Below are 18,486 nucleotides of genomic sequence, written 5' to 3' on the forward strand. Positions count from 1 at the left end.
CCTTGGGAAACCTGGACACTATTTAAAACTATAATCCTAGAAGCTCAGATAAAATACATACCACAAGTTAGGAAAGGCACAAACAGGCATAAGAAAAGGCCTGCATGGTTAACAAACAAAGTAATGGAAGCTGTAAAATGTAAGAAGGACTCCTTTAAGCGGTGGAAAACCAGTCCAAGTGAGATTAGTAAAAGGGAACACGGGCTGTGGCAAATCAAATGCAAGACTGTGATCAGGCAGGCGAAAAGGGACTATGAGGAGCATATTGCAAAAAAACATATAGACCAACAATAAAAATTTCTTCAAATATATTAGAAGTAGGAAACCAGCTAGGGAGGCAGTGGGGCCCTTGGATGACCATGGGGTAAAAGGATTACTGAAGGAGGATAGGGAAATGGCTGAGAAGCTAAATGAATTTTTTGCCTCCGTCTTCACTGTGGAAGACGAGAACTTTTTGCCCGCCCCAGAACCACTAATTTTGGAAGGGGTGTTGAAAGACCTGAGTCAGATTGAGGTGAAAAAAGAGGAGGTCCTACAACTGATAGACAAATTAAAAACTAATAAGTCACCGGGTCCCGATGGCATACATCCGAGAGTTCTGAAAGAACTCAAAGTTGAACTTGTGGATCTTCTAACAAAAATCTGTAATCTTTCATTAAAATCTGCCTCCGTTCCTGAGGACTGGAAGGTAGCAAATGTCACCCCCATCTTTAAAAAGGGTTCCAGAGGAGATCCGGGAAATTACAGGCCAGTCAGTCTGACTTCAATACCGGGAAAGTTGGTAGAAACCATTATCAAGGACAGAATGAATAGGCACATTGATGAACACGGGTTATTGAGGAAGACTCAGCATGGGTTCTGCAAGGGAAGATCTTGCCTCACTAACCTGTTACATTTCTTTGAGGGGGTGAACAAACATGTGGACAAAGGAGACCCGATAGATGTTGTTTACCTTGACTTCCAGAAAGCTTTTGATAAAGTTCCTCATCAAAGGCTCCTTAGAAAGCTTGAGAGTCATGGAGTAAAAGGACAGGTCCTCTTGTGGATCAAAAACTGGCTGAGTAATAGGAAGCAGAGAGTGAGTATAAATGGGCAGTCTTCGCAGTGGAGGACGGTAAGCAGTGGGGTGCCGCAGGGCTCAGTACATAAGAACATAAGAGAAGCCATGTTAGATCAGGCCAACGGCCCATCAAGTCCAACACTCTGTGTCACACAGTGGCAAAAAATTTTATATACACACATACACTGTGGCTAATAGCCACTGATGGACCTGTGCTCCATATATTTATCTAAACCCTTCTTGAAGGTGGCTATACTTGTGGCTGCCGCCACCTCCTGTGGCAGTGAATTCCACATGTTAATCACCCTTTGGGTGAAGAAGTACTTCCTTTTATCCGTTTTAACCTGTCTGCTCAGCAATTTCATCGAATGCCCACGAGTTCTTGTATTGTGAGAAAGGGAGAAAAGTACTTCTTTCTCTACTTTCTCCATGCCATGCATTATCTGGTAAACCTCTATCATGTCACCCTGCAGTCGACGTTTCTCCAAGCTAAAGAGTCCCAAGCGTTTCAACCTTTCTTCATAGGGAAAGTGCTCCAGCCCTTTAATCATTCTAGTTGCCCTTCTCTGGACTTTCTCCAATGCTATAATATCCTTTTTGAGGTGCGGCGACCAGAACTGCACACAGTACTCCAAATGAGACCGCACCATTGATTTATACAGGGGCATTATGATACTGGCTGATTTGTTTTGAATTCTCTTCCTAATAATTCCCAGCATGGTGTTGGCCAAGTTAAAGAGCATGGTACTGGGTCCCATGCTCTTTAACTTGTTCATAAATGATTTAGAGTTGGGAGTGAGCAGTGAAGTGGCCAAGTTTGCGGATGACACTAAATTGTTCAGGGTGGTGAGAACCAGAGAGGATTGTGAGGAACTCCAAAGGGATCTGTTGAGGCTGGGTGAGTGGGCGTCAACGTGGCAGATGCAGTTCAATGTGGCCAAGTGCAAAGTAATGCACATTGGGGCCAGGAATCCCAGCTACAAATACAAGTTGATGGCTGGAGCACTTTCCCTATGAAGAAAGGTTGTAATGCTTGAGACTCTTTAGCTTGGAGAAACGTCGACTGTGGGGTGACATGATAGAGGTTTACAAGATAATGCATGGAATGGAGAAAGTAGAGAAAGAAGTACTTTTCTCCCTTTCTCACAATACAAGATGACACCCAGCTCTATCTGCTAATGGACGGCCGGCCCGACTCCGCCCTAGGGAACCTGGATCGGGCTCTACAGGCGGTTGCGACGTGGCTCAAGTTGAGTGGGCTGAAGCTGAACCCAGCGAAGACAGAGGTCCTTTGTGTGGGCCGCGGCGCTCTAGGAGGGGAAATAGCTCTCCCAGCTCTCGATGGCACGCCATTGAAACCAGCGCGCCAGGTAAAGAGTCTGGGAGGCCCAGATAGCAGCCACTGCCAAGTCAGCCTTCTTCCATCTGAGGCGGGCAAGGCAGTTGTCCCCCTACCTGGAGCGTCGCGACCTCGCAACAGTGATCCACGCAATGGTCACCTCAAGATTGGACTACTGTAATGCCCTCTACTTGGGGCTACCTTTGTGCCGGACCCGGAAACTGCAGCTGGTGCAGAACGCGGCAGCCAGGCTATTGTTAGGGCTCCCGAAATGGGAGCACATACGGCCAGGGCTGCGCGAACTGCACTGGTTACCAATTGCATACCGAGTCCAGTACAAAGTGTTGGTTATTACCTTTAAAGCCTTATATGGCCGAGGACCAGCCTACCTGAGGGACCGTCTCTCCCCATACGAACCCCAGAGGGCACTGAGATCAGTTGGGAAAAACAAAATGATTATCCCTGGACCGAGAGAAGTCAAGCTGCAAAACACCAGAGTGCGGGCCTTTTCAGCTGCGGCCCCGGTCCTATGGAATCAGCTCCCAGAGGAGGTGCGGGCCCTGCGGAATCTTGACCAATTCCGCAGGGCCTGCAAAACGGTCCTCTTTAAACAAGCGTATGCCGGCTACTGAATTAGGACCTAGAGTAGCCGTGTCTCAAGACTCTCGTCAGTATAGATACTTAAACTGGCAGGCACCAGCGTCAGAATATTATTATGCTGCCAGATTAATTTAACTCAAACTGTGAATTCTAATTTTTTTTTAATTATTAACGGGTTTTTATAATGTTTAGATGTTTTTATTGTTAACTAAGTTTTATCTATTACCTATTGTTGTACATGTATGGATGCTGTTAGCCGCCCTGAGCCGCCTCGGCGGGGAGGGCGGGATACAAATAAAATTTATTATTATTATTATATTATTACAAGAACTCATGGGCATTCGATGAAATTGCTGAGCAGACAGGTTAAAACGGATAAAAGGAAGTACTTCTTCACCCAAAGGGTGATTAACATGTGGAATTCACTGCCACAGGAGGTGGTGGCGGCCACAAGTATAGCCACCTTCAAGAGGGGGTTAGATAAAAATATGGAGCACAGGTCCATCAGTGGCTATTAGCCACAGTGTGTGTGTATATATAAAATTTTTTGCCACTGTGTGACACAGAGTGTTGGACTGGATGGGCCGTTGGCCTGATCCAACATGGCTTCTCTTATGTTCTTATGTTCTTAAGACAGCAGTGATGGGGCAGGGAGGGAGGGGGAGGAGGTGGGGAGAAGTGGCAGCAACGGAGTGAAGACAGCAGCGATCAGGGTAGAGAGGGAGGGGAAGGAGGTGGGGAGAAGCGACAGCAAGGCCAGGGGGGAAGACAACAGCAATTCGGGTAGGGAGGGGAAGGAATTTTTTAAAACAAAAGGTGGAGGGGCCAATTCGGCACACCTCTAGGGCCGGCGCCCTAGGCAAGTGCCTGGTATGCCTAGCAGGCACATATCAACAGTTTTCTTTGAACAGTTTTCTTTAGAACTGTGTGTGTGTTAAGCGCTCTCAAGTCAATTTTGACTTAAGGCAACCCTATGAATTGAAATCGTCATGATGTGATGTCACCCCATGGGTTGGAAACGACTCGGTACTTGCACATGGGACTACCTTTACTTCTATAAATTGATGACCTCCAAAACATCCTATCATTAACAGGCTTGTTCAGGTCTTGCAAACTGAGGGCCAAGGCTTCCTTTATTGAATCAGTCCATCGCATGTTGGGCCTTCCTCTATTCCTGCTGTCTTCAACTTTTCCTGGCATTATTGTCTTTTCCAGTAACTTGTGTGTTCTCATAATGGGATCAAATCAATTTTCTTCCTATTATCTTTCTTTATGGTCCAATTTCACACATGCATAGTAATGGGGAATATTATGACATTAATTATATTAATCTTGATATATAGAACTATACTATCTTGGAATGCTGCATATTAGCAGTAGGGGGTGGAGCTACTTATTTAAAAGTCAGAGCTTTCCTGCATGTTGCAAGCTAGCCCATTAGAGATATGGGACTACCTCAGAATGCATATGTTAAGTACCCTTGCCCAAGTACCTTGGCCCCTGCTATACCACTATGGGGTTAATTCTTCTGACTGTCGTTACTTTGAATGCTATGATTTCACTCCCATCTCCCCTTTTCCGTTCCCATGTGCTGATATGCATTTAGTTTAGGTTTGCATTTAGGCTCAGTGCTGCTTCCTTGCAACAATGCTGTAAATAAGGTTAATACCTTGGGAATTTGAGTGTCTACACATCATGTTCTCAAAACAAAGTTTCCATGATAATTGATTGGGGGGGGGGGGCACTCTCAATTTTGGAAAAGTATAACTGTACCTTGGAGTCAAGACCCTTCCAGTCTTGATTCAAACCTAGAATGTGACCTCTACACCTACCTGAAACCTTAATAAATGGAACCATTTGAAACCAATGGACTGTTATTGATGTGAACCGGGGAGGGGGGATTGACGGCATAGACTGGACAACATTTTTAGAGGGAAAGCCTGACATACTAAGCTTTTAACACACAGGGAGTCTTTCATGTTGGTTCCCCTCCCCCAAATAAGCTATTGTGCACATATATTCTAAAGTGGCCCCACTTGGGATGGGCTGCACCAGACAAACTTCAAATCAGTTTCTCCAATGAACCTCCATTTTGCCAGTTCATGCCCATCCCTAATCATGAGTATTTTAGCCCTACAAACCTCATGCACATTCAAAAAGAAAACCAACCTCTATTAGTAATATGCTGTTCCATCATATCTGGTTTACACAGAGCAGTTAATAATGATGAGCTTTGGAATTATACTGGAGGAGAATCTGTGGTTGCCCTTTATATAGCCCCAACTGCTATTCTGTTCTCAATAATAAACAATTATATCAGCAATTCAGTTTGGAATGTACATACTATGATTCTGGAGCGATACCAGCATGTTTGGCTGGATGCTGGATTGAGCTGTCAAAATGGTTGGAGTCATCTCACAGCTTATAAATTTTGCTGTTTAATATAGCTTCCCTTTTTCTTCTTGTATCTGCAGGCTGACCTGGCAGCACTGTACATTGCAGCAGGAATGAAGAACGTGGGTACTGTTTTTCTCATGACAGATTCTCAAGTGGCTGAGGAGAGGTTTTTAGTGCTGGTAAATGACTTGCTAGCTTCAGGTATGTATCATGGCCTAATATTAGTTTCACAAGCATATGGTGTCCAGATCCCTTGCCACATTCTGTTTTGTCATGCTATTTTAAACTGCTTGCTTGCTTTGCAGTTATTTTGTCTAACTAGTATTGAAACAAGCTGTGGGTCCCACAGATACACCAGTACAAGCTGGTTCTCAAGGTTAAGAGATATCTCGTGGTGTATGTAACTGTTTCTCTTTGATTTTCTTGTGAGAACTAATTGTCCTGCTAAGGTGTGCTTTTTTGCCTGAATTCTGGCGAGGCAGTAAGGGTTGTAGATAAAGGTATATAACGTGGGTAAACCCTACCCCTCCTTAATTTAAACCCTTTCCTTGGAAGTGTATGTCATCTATTATTCAAAATAAATGCTTAGCCTGACTGTATGGAGAGTGTCTTTTATTGAAGACAGCAGCAGAGCTGACATAGTGTCTAAACTCCATTTCTTCAATGTTCCTGAATGTGGGACCTATCTGCATATGACTGAATCAGCACCTAACAACAGGAACATTCCCAAGTCCCCAGAGAAAAAGACTCCCAAGCTACCACACAATTTGGGAGCTATCCCCAGAGCACCGTGGCACGTCTTGAATGAGCGCCGAGGATATGGGAGGGGAATGCCAGTGAGGGAGGAATGACATTTCATCACTCGCTGAGTCTGGAACCCCCCTGAAGTCCACAGAAATCATGGAAGCCAGACAGGTCCAAAGACTGGCCCTACTGAGGGAAACCACTGCCACTGCTGGTGCTGGAGCTGCCGCCCCAGAGGAGCAACAAGCAAAAGACTAGCTTGAAGAAGAGAAAAAGAAGAAGACGACATTGGATTTATATTCCGCCCTCCACTCAAGAGTCTCAGAGCGGCTCACAATCTCCTTTATCTCCCTCCCCCACAACAGACACCCTGTGAGGTGGGTGGGGCTGAGAGGACTCTCACAGCAGCTGCCCTTTCAAGGACAACCTCTGCCGGAGCTATGGCTGACCCAAGGCCATGCTAGCAGGTGCAAGTGGAGGAGTGGGAAAACAAACCCGGTTCTCCCAGATAAGAGTCCACACACTTAACCACTACACCAAACTGGCTCTCTAGGGAGCCACTGGTCCAACTGAAGGTCCTCCCAATGAAGGAGACCCGGTAGGGCTCCTCAGGTTCGAGATGAGAGTCCTGGCCAACAATCTCCAGCAGGAGTTAATGCATTGTTACTGACTATATGTTCCAAGAGATTCAGAACCAAGTTGCAGGTCTGAGGAATCCTCCGAGGAGAGATGGGGCAACTGCAGCAGCAGATGGAGCCACAATCCCCACGGACCTACCATACCAATGCAACATCTCTACCCACCGTGAGCTCTCTGCCAAGTTTGATGGCAACCTCGAGAAGCTGGAATACTTTGTGATCCAAGCTAACAGCTACCTGGATCGGGCCCTGATGCAAGCTGAACCCAACACCCCGGTGGGATAGATTCAGTTGACCTGTGAGGTGGAAACCAGAATGCAGAGGGCCGCCTTCCAGCACCAGCAACAAGGAGGCAAGGGGGACATGAGTCTCGGTCAGTGATGACTCTGGCCTGCTGGGCACCCAGAGGTGCTGCTACCAGTTGTCAGGACCCCCACAGTTCAAAGAGCATAAATGGTCCACTTTATAAAGGATTGTTTATTGACTCTCTGCAGCAGATTACAGGCATGACGTTCTTTGTGAAGACTGGAAATTGATGGCTATCTGCCCCTTTATATACGTTACCTCAATCCATTACATTTTCAAAGAAAAGCGGCAAGCAAAAGGTGGAAGTGGCAAGAAAGTGGGAAGCATCATCCCTCCCCCCAAAATATCTCAGTCACTTCCGCAGGTGCTCCTTGGATGGGGCGTGACCTTGGTCTCCCATAGCAACCCCATTCCGCCTATATAAGGAATTTAGACAGGCCCGTAGCTACGAGGAGGACTGTGGGGGCACAGCCCCCCAACTTCTGGGCGAGGCCCCCTGACTGGAGGCCCCAAGCAGCCCCTGGGACCTCTGCCATGGTTCTGGGGGCTGCCGCTGGCCCTGTGAGCATTTGGCAGGTAAGGGCAGAAGCAGTTCCAGCCTCCCGCTGGAGTTAAAGGGCCCCCGATCAGCTGTTTCGCGAGCCCTTTAACTAGCACAGGGGCTGGGGCTGCTTCTGCCTCCAGTCAGCGCACTATTTTAATGGTGGGGAAGGAAAGGAGGGTGGTGGCGGGGAAAGCAGCAGGGAGAGGAGAGGAGGGAAGGGAAGCTCTTCCTTGCCTGCCCCTTGCCACCACCCTCCCTTCCCCGCCATTAAAATAGCACTGTGGGGCTGGAGGCAGAAGCAGCACCAGCCCTCGTGCTAGTTAAAGGGCCTGCAAAACAGCTGATCATCGGGCCCTTTAACTGGCAGGGAGGTGGGGGGCTGCTTCTGCCCTGATTGCCAGCTTCTCCTGGCCTCTTTCCCAGTTTCCCTCACTCCCTTCCAAGCCTCGATTGTTGCCTTCTCCCCGCCTCCTTTCTCTGCCTCCCAGTCCCAACCCCAGCTTCTCCTGGCCTCTTTCCCTCTCTCCCTTCCAAGCCCCAATCGCAGCCTTCTCCCTGCCTCCTTTCCCTCCTTCCCAGCCCCAGCCCCGATCGCCATATTCTCCTGGCCTCTTTCCTTCCCTCCCTTCCAAGTCCTGATCGCCACCTTCTCTCTGCCTCCTTTCCCTGCCTCCCAGTCTCAGCCCCAATCCAGCTTCTCCTGGCCTCTTCCCCTCCCTCCCAGCCCTGATCGCTGCCTTCTCGCCTCCTTCCCCTCTCCCAGCCCTGATCATTGCCTATTCTCCTGCCTGTCACTCTCATCGCCACCCTCCCTTCCGTGGGAGGGAGGGGGGAGGGTGTCAGAGAGGGAGAACAACTAGAGGGAAGGTTGTGTGGGGTGCTGGGGGGCATCAGTGCCCCCCCAAATGTAAATGCCCCCCGATCTTCCAAATCCTGGCTATGGCCCTGAATTTACAAAGAGATAAGCATAGAGCGGCAGCGGCAAGAAGACAGCAAGACTTGTTCATAATGAAAAAATGACAAGGCACTTGACATATTGCCACCTCACCAAGCCCTCACCTCCCCCCCCCCCCCCCCCCCGTGGCTAATTTGGGAAGTGGCAGTGAAAGTCTTTAGCCAGTTTCAGGGCATTTGTGTCTGAGGCTTCCACCCATTCTGCTGGGCTAATGGGGAAATGAGTCCATTTGATGAGATAGTAGAGTTTGTCCCTTCCCACTTGGAATCGAGAGTGGCTTGAATTTCATGGTGAATCTGACCCCGCACCAGAGTCGAAGCTGGCGGAGTTGGTTGTGGATGCCACAACGAGGGTCCAGGATCACATTGAAGAGGCTGGCATAGAAACAAGGGTGAACATGTTTTAGTGCTTTAGGCAGTTCAGGTTCAACAGTGACATTATTAATAATTCATTTAATGGGGAATGGTCCCAAATACTTGAGTCCTAATTTTTTTGATGGCTGTGAGTTTGGCAAGTTTTTGGTTGAGATATACACCATGTCTCCCACCTTGAGGTCCCAAAGTTTGGAATGATGCCTATCATAGAATTGGAAGGGACCTCCAGGGTAATTTGGTCCATCCCACTGCACAATGCAGAAAACTCACAAATACCTCCCCCTAAATTCACATGATCTTCATTGCTGTCAGATGGCCATCTAGCCTCTGTTTAAAAACCTCCAAGGAAGGAGAGCCTCCCGAGGAAGCCTGTTCCACTGAGGAATCACTCTAATGATCAGGAAGTTCTTCCTAATGTTGTGCCAGAAACTCTTTTGATTTAATTTCAACCCATTGATTCTGGTCCTACCTTCTGGGGCCACAGAAAACAATTCCACACCATCCTCTAGATGACAGCCCTTCAAGTACTTGAAGATGGTGATCATATCACCTCTCAGCCACCTCCTCTCCAGGCTAAACATCCCCAGCTCCTTCAACCTTTCCTAAGAGGACTTGATTTCCAGACCCCTCACCATCTTCGTCGCCCTCCCCTGGACCCATTCCAGCTTGTCTATATCCTTTTAAAAATGTGATGCCCTAAACTTGAACACAATACTCCAGGTGAGGTCTTACCAGAGCAGAGTAAAGTGATACCATCACATCACGTGATCTGGACACTATACTTCTGTTGATACAGCCCAAAATTGCATTTGACAATTTGACTGGGGGGGGGGGCAGGGTTCTGCTTGGACCTAGCCTGGGTAGTTACCATGCCGGCCACATGTCTACCACCTCCTCCCTCTGACTGTTGTGTTGGGGAAGTTGCGAAAGGGCATCCATCAAAAAGTTTTTAGCTCCTGGGATGTGTTTCAAACTAAAATCGAATTTCAAGAAAAATCCCGCCCACCTAATCTGCTTTTCAGTTAGATTGCGGCGACCCGTGAGTGCTTCTAAATTCTTGTGATCAGTCCAAATTTCAAATGGCACTTTGGCGCCTTCTAGCTATGATCGCCAAGACTATTGTTAGCCGCCCTGAGCCTGCTTCGGCAGGGGAGGGCGGGGTATAAATAAAATTTATTATTATTATTATTATTAAGACTTTAGCGCGTAAGTTACTGCAAATGCCTCTTTATCCCACACAAACCAATTCCGTTGCTCATGGGAGAATTTTTTGAAAATGTAGGCACAGGGTTTCAATCGCCCCTCCTCATCTTTTTGCGTGAGGATGGCTCCTACAGTGACGTCGGAGGCGTCACATTGAACAATGAAGGGCTTCAGTTCATTAGGGTGACTCAGGACGGGTTCGTTTGTGAACAGTCTCTTAAGTTTGGTGAACGCCTCCTGACATCTAGGTATCCAGTTCAATTTCGCCCCCATTTTTTTGCTGTCGGGGCCCCTTCCTTTGGTTTTCAACGGTTCAGTAAAGGGTAACATCGTCTGGGCGAACCCCTTGATGAAATTACGGTAAAAATTGGCGAACCCAAAGAAATATTGGAGCTGTCTACGTGTCCTCAGGGGAGCCCAATCTAATACTTCTTAGACCTTACTCGGGTCCATGGCCAGTCCCTTCCCGGACACCCTGAAACCCAAGTAATCTAGCTCAGTCTGATGGAACTCACATTTAGACAATTTAGCATACGGTTTGTGCTTTTGCAATGTGCTGAGGACCTCTCGCACCAATTTCACATGAGATTGGAGGTCCTCAGAATAGATAATGATGTCATCCAGGTACACCACCACCCCCTTATACAAATACTCTCTCAACACTTCATTTATAAAGTTCATAAAAACTCCCGGGGCCCCTTGGAGGCCAAATGGCATTACCAGGTATTCAAATTGTCCCATGGGGGTATTGAAGGCTGTTTTCCATTCGTCCCCCTCTTTTATGAGCACTCTGAAGAACACATCTCTTAGGTCCAATTTGGTAAAAATCTTCCCCTCCGACACCGTACTGAGTAAGTCCTTGATGAGGGGTATAGGGTATGCATTAGAGGTTGAAATCCCATTAATCCTGCAAAAATTAGTACATAGCCTGAGCGAGCCGTCCTTCTTTTTCCGGAAGAGGACAGGGGCTGCATGGGGGGCCATAGCAGGCCATATGAAGCCCCTTTTCAGGTTTTTATCTAGAAATTTGCGCAGTTCCATCTTTTTGGCCCACCCCATTGAATATAGCTTTGCTTTCAGTAAGGTCTGTCAGGAATCAATTCAGTGGCGCAGTCCGTATTTCTATGGGGAGGGAGTTCGTCAGCCCCCTGCTCACTGAACACCCCCCCCCCCCACAAGTCCCGGTACACTTTGGGGGATCGCTTGAACTTCCTCCACCATTAAGCAGACCTTTTCATTCCTGGACGGGGGGTTGGGCCCCCACTTTTTTTTTCCACTGATGGGTTTGACATTTCACATCAGTGAACTCTATTGTCTGATCCCCCCATCGAATGCCTGGTTCATGCTTTGCTAACCCAACACCACATCGTATGAGGAAGAGGGGGCTATCACGAAGGCCTCTTGGTCCCAATGATCCTCAATGCCCACTGGGACCAACTGAGTTTCCAAAATACAAGGCTCCCCCTTCATCACTGTCCCGTCCATCTGTTCAAACTGAATAGGGTGGGGCAAGAAGGCTGTGGGGAGCCCCAAAGCGTCCACTAACTTAGGGGTGATTATGTCCCTTGTACACCCCGAGTCAATCATGACCTTCACATGACTAAATCGCCTAAGCTTGCAGTTTAGCAAAGCCACTGGAACAAAAAATAACGACCCCGTTATTCTCACCCTGAGTGGTGCTGGTGATTCCGCGACCTGCTGGTTGGCACCATTTAGAGCAGGTCGGTCTCATTTCCCGCCGGCTCGTCATCCCAGGACATCTCACTCAGCTCGTCAATGATGATGGTCTCCTCCTCCAGGGTCGAGCTCGCCACCACACTGCTCTTCGCCACCACACTGCTCTTAGGGGGGCTGGTTGACTTCTTCGGCGTCGGGGTGCTCGCCTTCGTAATGGTCGACACTGGTCATGGGGGGTTAGGACAGTTGACAGCCAAGTGGTTTGGGTCTCCACAGCAAAAGCACTTGCAGGCAGATGGGGGTTTTCCCACTCCTCCCCCCACCTGGGTCTTCTTTGCTTCTGTCTTCACCTCGGTTTTCTGGTCATGGCCTCCCTTGCCGCTCTGCTGCTGGCGCTGGAGGGCCACTCTTTTCATGTTGGTTTCTACTTCGCCCACCAGTTGTATCCACCCTGTCAGGGTAGTCGGCCTCGCTTGTTGCAGGGCCCAATCCAGTATGCTTGCATTCAGATCTCGAGTGAAGTGCTCAATCTTGGGGAGGGACGGTGGCTCAGTGGTAGAGCATCTGCTTGGGAAGCAGAAGGTTCCAGGTTCAATCCCTGGCATCTCCAAAAAGGGTCCAGGCAAATAGGTGTGAAAAACCTCAGCATGAGACCCTGGAGAGCCGCTGCCGGTCTGAGAAGACAATACTGACTTTGATGGACCAAAGGTCTGATTCAGTATAAGGCAGCTTAATATGTTCATATGTTCATAATCTTCATCAGCTCGCTCCATCCCCTCACCTTAGCTGCGTTGGAACAGAACTCGGCTGCATACTCATGGATTGACTTGGACCCTTGCTGGATGTCCCTCAGGGTGGCCAGCGCGCGAGTCTCTTGCAGAGGGTCTTCATACTGAGTCAGTAGCGCCTGGAGGAAAGTGGCAACGTCGTCCAGTTCTGGGCTCATTTTCTTGTATAAGCTCACGTACCAGTGTTTAGCCGCCCCCTTAAGCTTCAACCCGAGGTAGTCGACCCGGCTGAATTCATCGGGAAAGGTGTTCTCCCAGTAGTGCATGTAGCTGTTGGCTTGTATGGTGAAATATTCCACTTCCTCTGGGTCCCCATCAAATGTGGTGTCCAGCTCTCTTCCTTGGGCCCCCTCTCGAGGAAGGGGCACCCTCGCTGGTTGCGCCCTAGGTGGGATCACCGAGGGTCTAGCCGCAGGTGGTTGCAGGATTCCCCTTGGGTCTGCCGGTCTCAGGATGGGTCTGCTTAATTCTCTGGCCATGAGTGTGGCTGTCGCTTGCATCTCATCCCACAGCACCTTAGCAACCTCGCCGACCTCCCTTCTCACCATCAGGCGAAACTCTCGGGCCCCTTCGTCTTCCTCTTCAACAGGGCATGACGGCTCTTGGGATCCTTCTCCCTCTGCCTCCAATAGGGGTGCTTCCACCTCCACCTGTGTGGTAGCGGTGGCTCTGCATTCCTCCCCCAGCTTGTACTCCTCGTCCACTCCCATCGCCATTCTCACCTTACGCATGTGTTTGGTCAAAATAGCATCCCTGCACACCGGCGCCTCGTCCATTGTGGTTGTAGATGTGCGCGGCTGCTACTGATGAGGGGTGACCGAGAGTTGTTGGATGTGGAGAGGGGAGCCTCTTCCCGTGACTCTCTGGGTGTCCAGCACGTGCCACGGCGGTGTCGGTGCTCTCGCCCCTTCTTCAGGTTCTAGAAGTTCACTGCTCTCTGGAATCTTTTCAGCCATCCGGTTACAAAGTTGCCAGGGCCGTTAAACTTCTTCTAGGATCACTCTCAAAATGTCAAGCATGCGATTTTCAAAAGAATGAGTCAAGTGGATACAAAACTATGTTTACTGCTAAATCTCTTGGTACAGGACCTTGAGAGTGATACCAACAGTACATTGATACACTTCTTTTAAGACACACTTCAAAGGGTTCTCACGGGAAGGGGTGAGGAATGCCAGCCGGCGCATAAACTATCATAAAAGTCTACATTCTCACTACATTATCAGCATCTCATCCTTGCTTTCCCAGATGGTCTGCACTCCCATGTAGGAATGTATGGGAAGTTGTTAATTCTTCTCATCTCACTACTAGTTTCGTTTTTCCTGTTCCACTACACAAAGCAATAAAGCAAGAAGGGGAGGGGGGAAGAATAACAGAGTCATGCTACACCGGCCCTCCATGATGTTTTACAGACCAGCTTTATGGAGGGCCCTAAAACTATAGATCACCATTTAGTTTTACCATGCTTGACAGATTGGGTCCCTCAGTTCATTGCCACCTTTTGGAAAGCTTTTTGCAGGCTCATGCAAACTGAACAGGGACTTAGCTCCACCTATTACCAACAAACAGATGGACAGACTGAACAGATTAATTATCTAATTGAGCAATATTTACGCTGCTTTATTGGCTATTGATAGGACAACTGGGTGGCGCTATTTCCATTTGCTGAGTTTGGATACAATAACAGCTTGCACAGCTCCACCCAAGCCACCTCTTTCATGGTTGTTAATGGGTATGAGGGCACATATTTTCCCCACCTGCCCGGGAGGGGGGTACTAACTCACTGCCAGCTGACTTTGCATGATGATGGTCTGATTTAAGTACATCCTGGGAAAAAATTCAACAGAACCTTCACAAATCTAAAGAGACTTATAAACCTCAGCATGACAAGAAACACTCCCCTGTATGGGAACTAAAACCAGGAGACTCTGTGTACTCACCTACCAAAAACCTCCCCTCTCTTCAACCGTCCAGAAAACTGGGATATAAGTATTTGGGACCTTTTACAATAAAAAGAGTAATCAATAACTTGACTGTTGAACTAAATTTGTCTAAGATACTAAGTAAAATTCATCCTGTTTTCCATTCCAGCCTTTAAAAAAGTACCCCACAGATATACCAGCACAAGCTGGCTCTCAAGGTTAAGAGTTATCTCATGGTGTATGTAAGTGTTTGATTTTCTTGTGAGAACTAGTTGTCCTACTAAGGCATGGTTTTTTGCTTGAATTCTGCCGGGGCAATAAGGGTTGTAGATTAAGGTATATAACCTGGGTACACCCTACTGCTCCTTAGTTTAGACACTTTCCTTGGAAGTGTGTGTCATCTATTCAAAATAAATGCTTATCTTGACTGTATGGAGAGTGTCTTTTATTGAAAATATTATTGTTGTTGTTATTTATTGCATTTGATGAATTTCCCTATCCCGGCTAGTGCCAGGCTCTGGGAGATGTACAACATTAAAAAATACACATATATAAAATCAGTTACATTAAAAGATTACAAACCCTGATAGCGTCTTTAAAGTGCTCTTATTCTGTCATTACAGCACATCAGGGGTGGGGGGATTCCCCAAGAGGAAATGGAGAGAAAAATAGCAGCAAAGTTGGAACTCAGTGATGTTCTTTGGTCTCTAGTTTTATAAATGGGATAAATATTTGGCATGTCCTGAATGGCAAAAAGTAAAATTACAGAGGAATCCTATGATTCTTGTGTATCAGTCTTCACTATGTCAATATAATATAATACATTTAGCATGTTCCCAGGAGTTAGGATTGCCAGCTGTTAAGTGCAACCTAGAGGCTGATCTCCAGACTCTACAGATCATTTTTCCTAAAGAAAACAGCTGCTTTGGAGTGTAGACTCATTAGCATTATATCCCATGGAGACTCATCCTTTCCCCGAACCCCATCCTCTGCAGGATTCAGTCACAAATCTCCAGGAATTTCCAACCCAAATTAGTGGCTATCTAATTGTGAGGATTTAATTTAATAGCTGATTGCTATTATGATTGCTATTATGCCAATTGGGACTTTTGTATAGAATTAGTGAGCCTTTGGAATTGGTGTGGAAGAGCTGGATGTTGAGGGTGGGTGGGTGGGCTTGTAGGGAGGGTTGGGTTCTTTCAGGTAGTGGATAATGGTTTGGTTGCTGCCATCCTTGTGAGACTCTGAGGGCTTGTTACTCTCTGGTTGGTTTAGTGGGCCTATGAGGGTCAATAGGCTGAATGAAGTAACATTAGGACCAGGAATCTCAGTCCTGGTGCAGCATGGGAGACATGGCAGTGGGAGAAGTTTGAATGTTGGAAGGGGTCAGAGTGTTGGAATGGGACATGCTTAGTCCCATTCCTACCTTAATCCCATTTTGAGAAATGCACACTATGGGGATAGGAATGATTACCCCTCTCTGACACTGGTGTTGTGCAATGCCAGGTCTATCAATAATAATATCTCTGTCCTTTGGGATTACCTGGTGGAACAGGAGGTGGACCAGGCTTGTGTGACTGAAACCTGGGTATGGGATAGTGAAATGGTTGCCTTGCGGCAGCTGACCCCTCCTCCAGGTTTCTTGGTCCTTCACCAGTCTTGGACAGATGCAGGGGGAGGCATGGCTTTGCTGATCCGGGTTTCTTACTCCTTCACGGTACTCCCCAGCACAAAGATTGCCAGTGTTGAATGTGTGGGCCTGGTGTGGGATGTCAAGGAGAGCTTGGCCATTTGGGTGGTGTACCATCCACCTAACACACCAGCCAATGTCCTGGCCTGGCCTGATGGAGGTGGTATCCACCTGGGTGCTGAAGTATCCTATGCTTTTAGACCTGGGGAACCTGCGATGCAGCCTCTCCACAGGCTAAGGACCTAGTGTCATCCATGGTGGCACTGGGGCTCTTCCAATTTATTTTGGCTTCCACTCCTCAAATGGGACACACTCTGGATCTTATCTTTGCTTCGGGGATTATGGTGGACCGTATTGCCATGGATGTAGTGCCATGGTTGGACCACTTCACCTTGAAGGCCTGGCTATGATCACCTGGCCCTTCCTGTTTAGGCGGCAAACGCATTTATGCTCACCCATGGAACCTAATGGACTTTAATGTGTTCCACAGGGCTCTGTGGGATCTGATTCCCCCGAGCAGCCCATTAGACGGTCTACTGGAAGACTGGCATGACCATCTTTCTGAAGCCATCAACATGGTTGCCCCCTGCACCCTTGTCACTCTTATGACCACTCATCTCCTTGGTATTCCATGGAGCTGAGATAGATTAAGTGAGAGCTAAGATGGCTAGAGAGAGTGTGGCAAACAGTTCGCGATGAGGCTATGAGAGTATCCTATAGGTCCTTTGTTCAAACCTATGAGATGGCTATGATGACCACAAAGAAGGAGTTCTATGCGGCCTCCATTGCATCTGCAAAATCGAATCCAGACCAATTATTTAGATTAATTCAGTCTTTGACTTCTTTGCCTCAAGGCACCCCAAATGCTAGATAATTGGCTATTGGCTGTGAGGCTTTTGTGAATCATTTTGCAGATGAAATCTCGTTGCTCTGCCGTGACTTCCCAGTCACATTTGATAACAATATATGAACTTGAGGCCCCTTGTCCATCCTTTTATTTATTTTATTTGATTTATATTCCGTCCTACCCCACCGAAGCGGGCTCAGGGCAGCTCACAGCATAAAAATTCTAACAATAAAATTCAGAATTAAAATACAATAGTAATTACATAGTTAAAACATTAATATCAATACAACAGTCCATATCAATGTGCTCTCTATAAACTTCCTTCAGTATTTCGGTGCCGGTCAGTTATAAGCCAACCAAAAGAGGACTGTCTTACAGGCCCTGCGGAACTGTCCAATATCCTGCAGGGCCCTGACCTTTTCTGGTAAATGGTTCCACCAGCAAGGAGCTGTAATTGAGAAGGCCCTGTCCCTGGTTGACTTCAACCGGGCCTCCTTTGGCCCGGGGATTACAAGCAGATTTCGAGAGCCAGATCGCAGTACTCTCTGGGGGACATATGGGAAGAGACGGTCCCTAAGGTAGGCAGGTCCTAGGCCATATAGGGCTTTAAAGGTAATAACCAGCACCTTGTACCAGACTCGGTATATTATTGGCAGCCAGTGCAGTCCCCGAAGGCCCGGCTGAATGTGCTCCCGTCTAGGGAGCCCTAATAACAGCTGAGCGGTGGCGTTCTGCACTAGCTGCAGCTTCCGGGTTCGGCACAGGGGCAGCCCCATGGAGAGGGCGTTGCAGTAATCCAACCTTGAGGTGACCGTTGCATGGATCACTGTTGCCAGATTGTCCTGCTCCAGGAAGGGAGCCAACTGCCTCGCCCGCCTAAGATGAAAAATGCGGACTTAGCAGTGGCTGCTACCTGGGCCTCCATAGTTAAGGCAGGCTCAAGTAATACCCCCAAGCTCCTGACCCTGTGCGCCACCGTCAGTGGCACACCGTCAAGAGCTGGAAGAGGAATTTCCCCTCCCGAATCACGGTGACCCATGCAAAGGACCTCTGTCTTCGCGGGATTTAGTTTCAACCTACTCAGCCTGAGCCATCTAGCCACGGCTTGTAATGCCCGGTCCAGGTTTTCTGGGACACAGTCAGGCCGGCTGTCCATGAGTAGATAGAGCTGGGTGTCATCAGCGTACTGGTGGCAACCCAGCCCATACCTCCAGGCAATCTGGGCAAGGGGGCGCATGTAGATGTTGAACAACATTGGGGAAAGAACTGCCCCCTGAGGCACCCCACAGTCAAGCGTGTGCCTCTGGGACAATCTTAGCTGCAAAGTATGTTTTCTTTGTGGCCTTGACTGCCATCTCATAGGACTTCATAACTTCTCTATAAGATGTTCTAGTTGCTTCGTCTC

The 18,486-nt window shown here is 48.0% G+C and overlaps 1 protein-coding gene across 1 annotated transcript in view; it reads left to right on the top strand.

The window, feature by feature from the left end:
- DNAH9 (dynein axonemal heavy chain 9) overlaps positions 1-18,486 on the top strand; it is a 636,923-nt gene that overhangs the window by 281,111 nt on the left and 337,326 nt on the right. Inside the window, exon 46 of the mRNA XM_060238867.1 lies at positions 5,474-5,597. Coding sequence (XP_060094850.1) covers positions 5,474-5,597 — 124 coding nt within the window. The remainder of the gene's footprint in view (positions 1-5,473; positions 5,598-18,486) is intronic.

This window comes from Heteronotia binoei, chromosome 5, assembly GCF_032191835.1.
Source record: "Heteronotia binoei isolate CCM8104 ecotype False Entrance Well chromosome 5, APGP_CSIRO_Hbin_v1, whole genome shotgun sequence".
Lineage (NCBI taxonomy): Eukaryota > Metazoa > Chordata > Lepidosauria > Squamata > Gekkonidae > Heteronotia > Heteronotia binoei.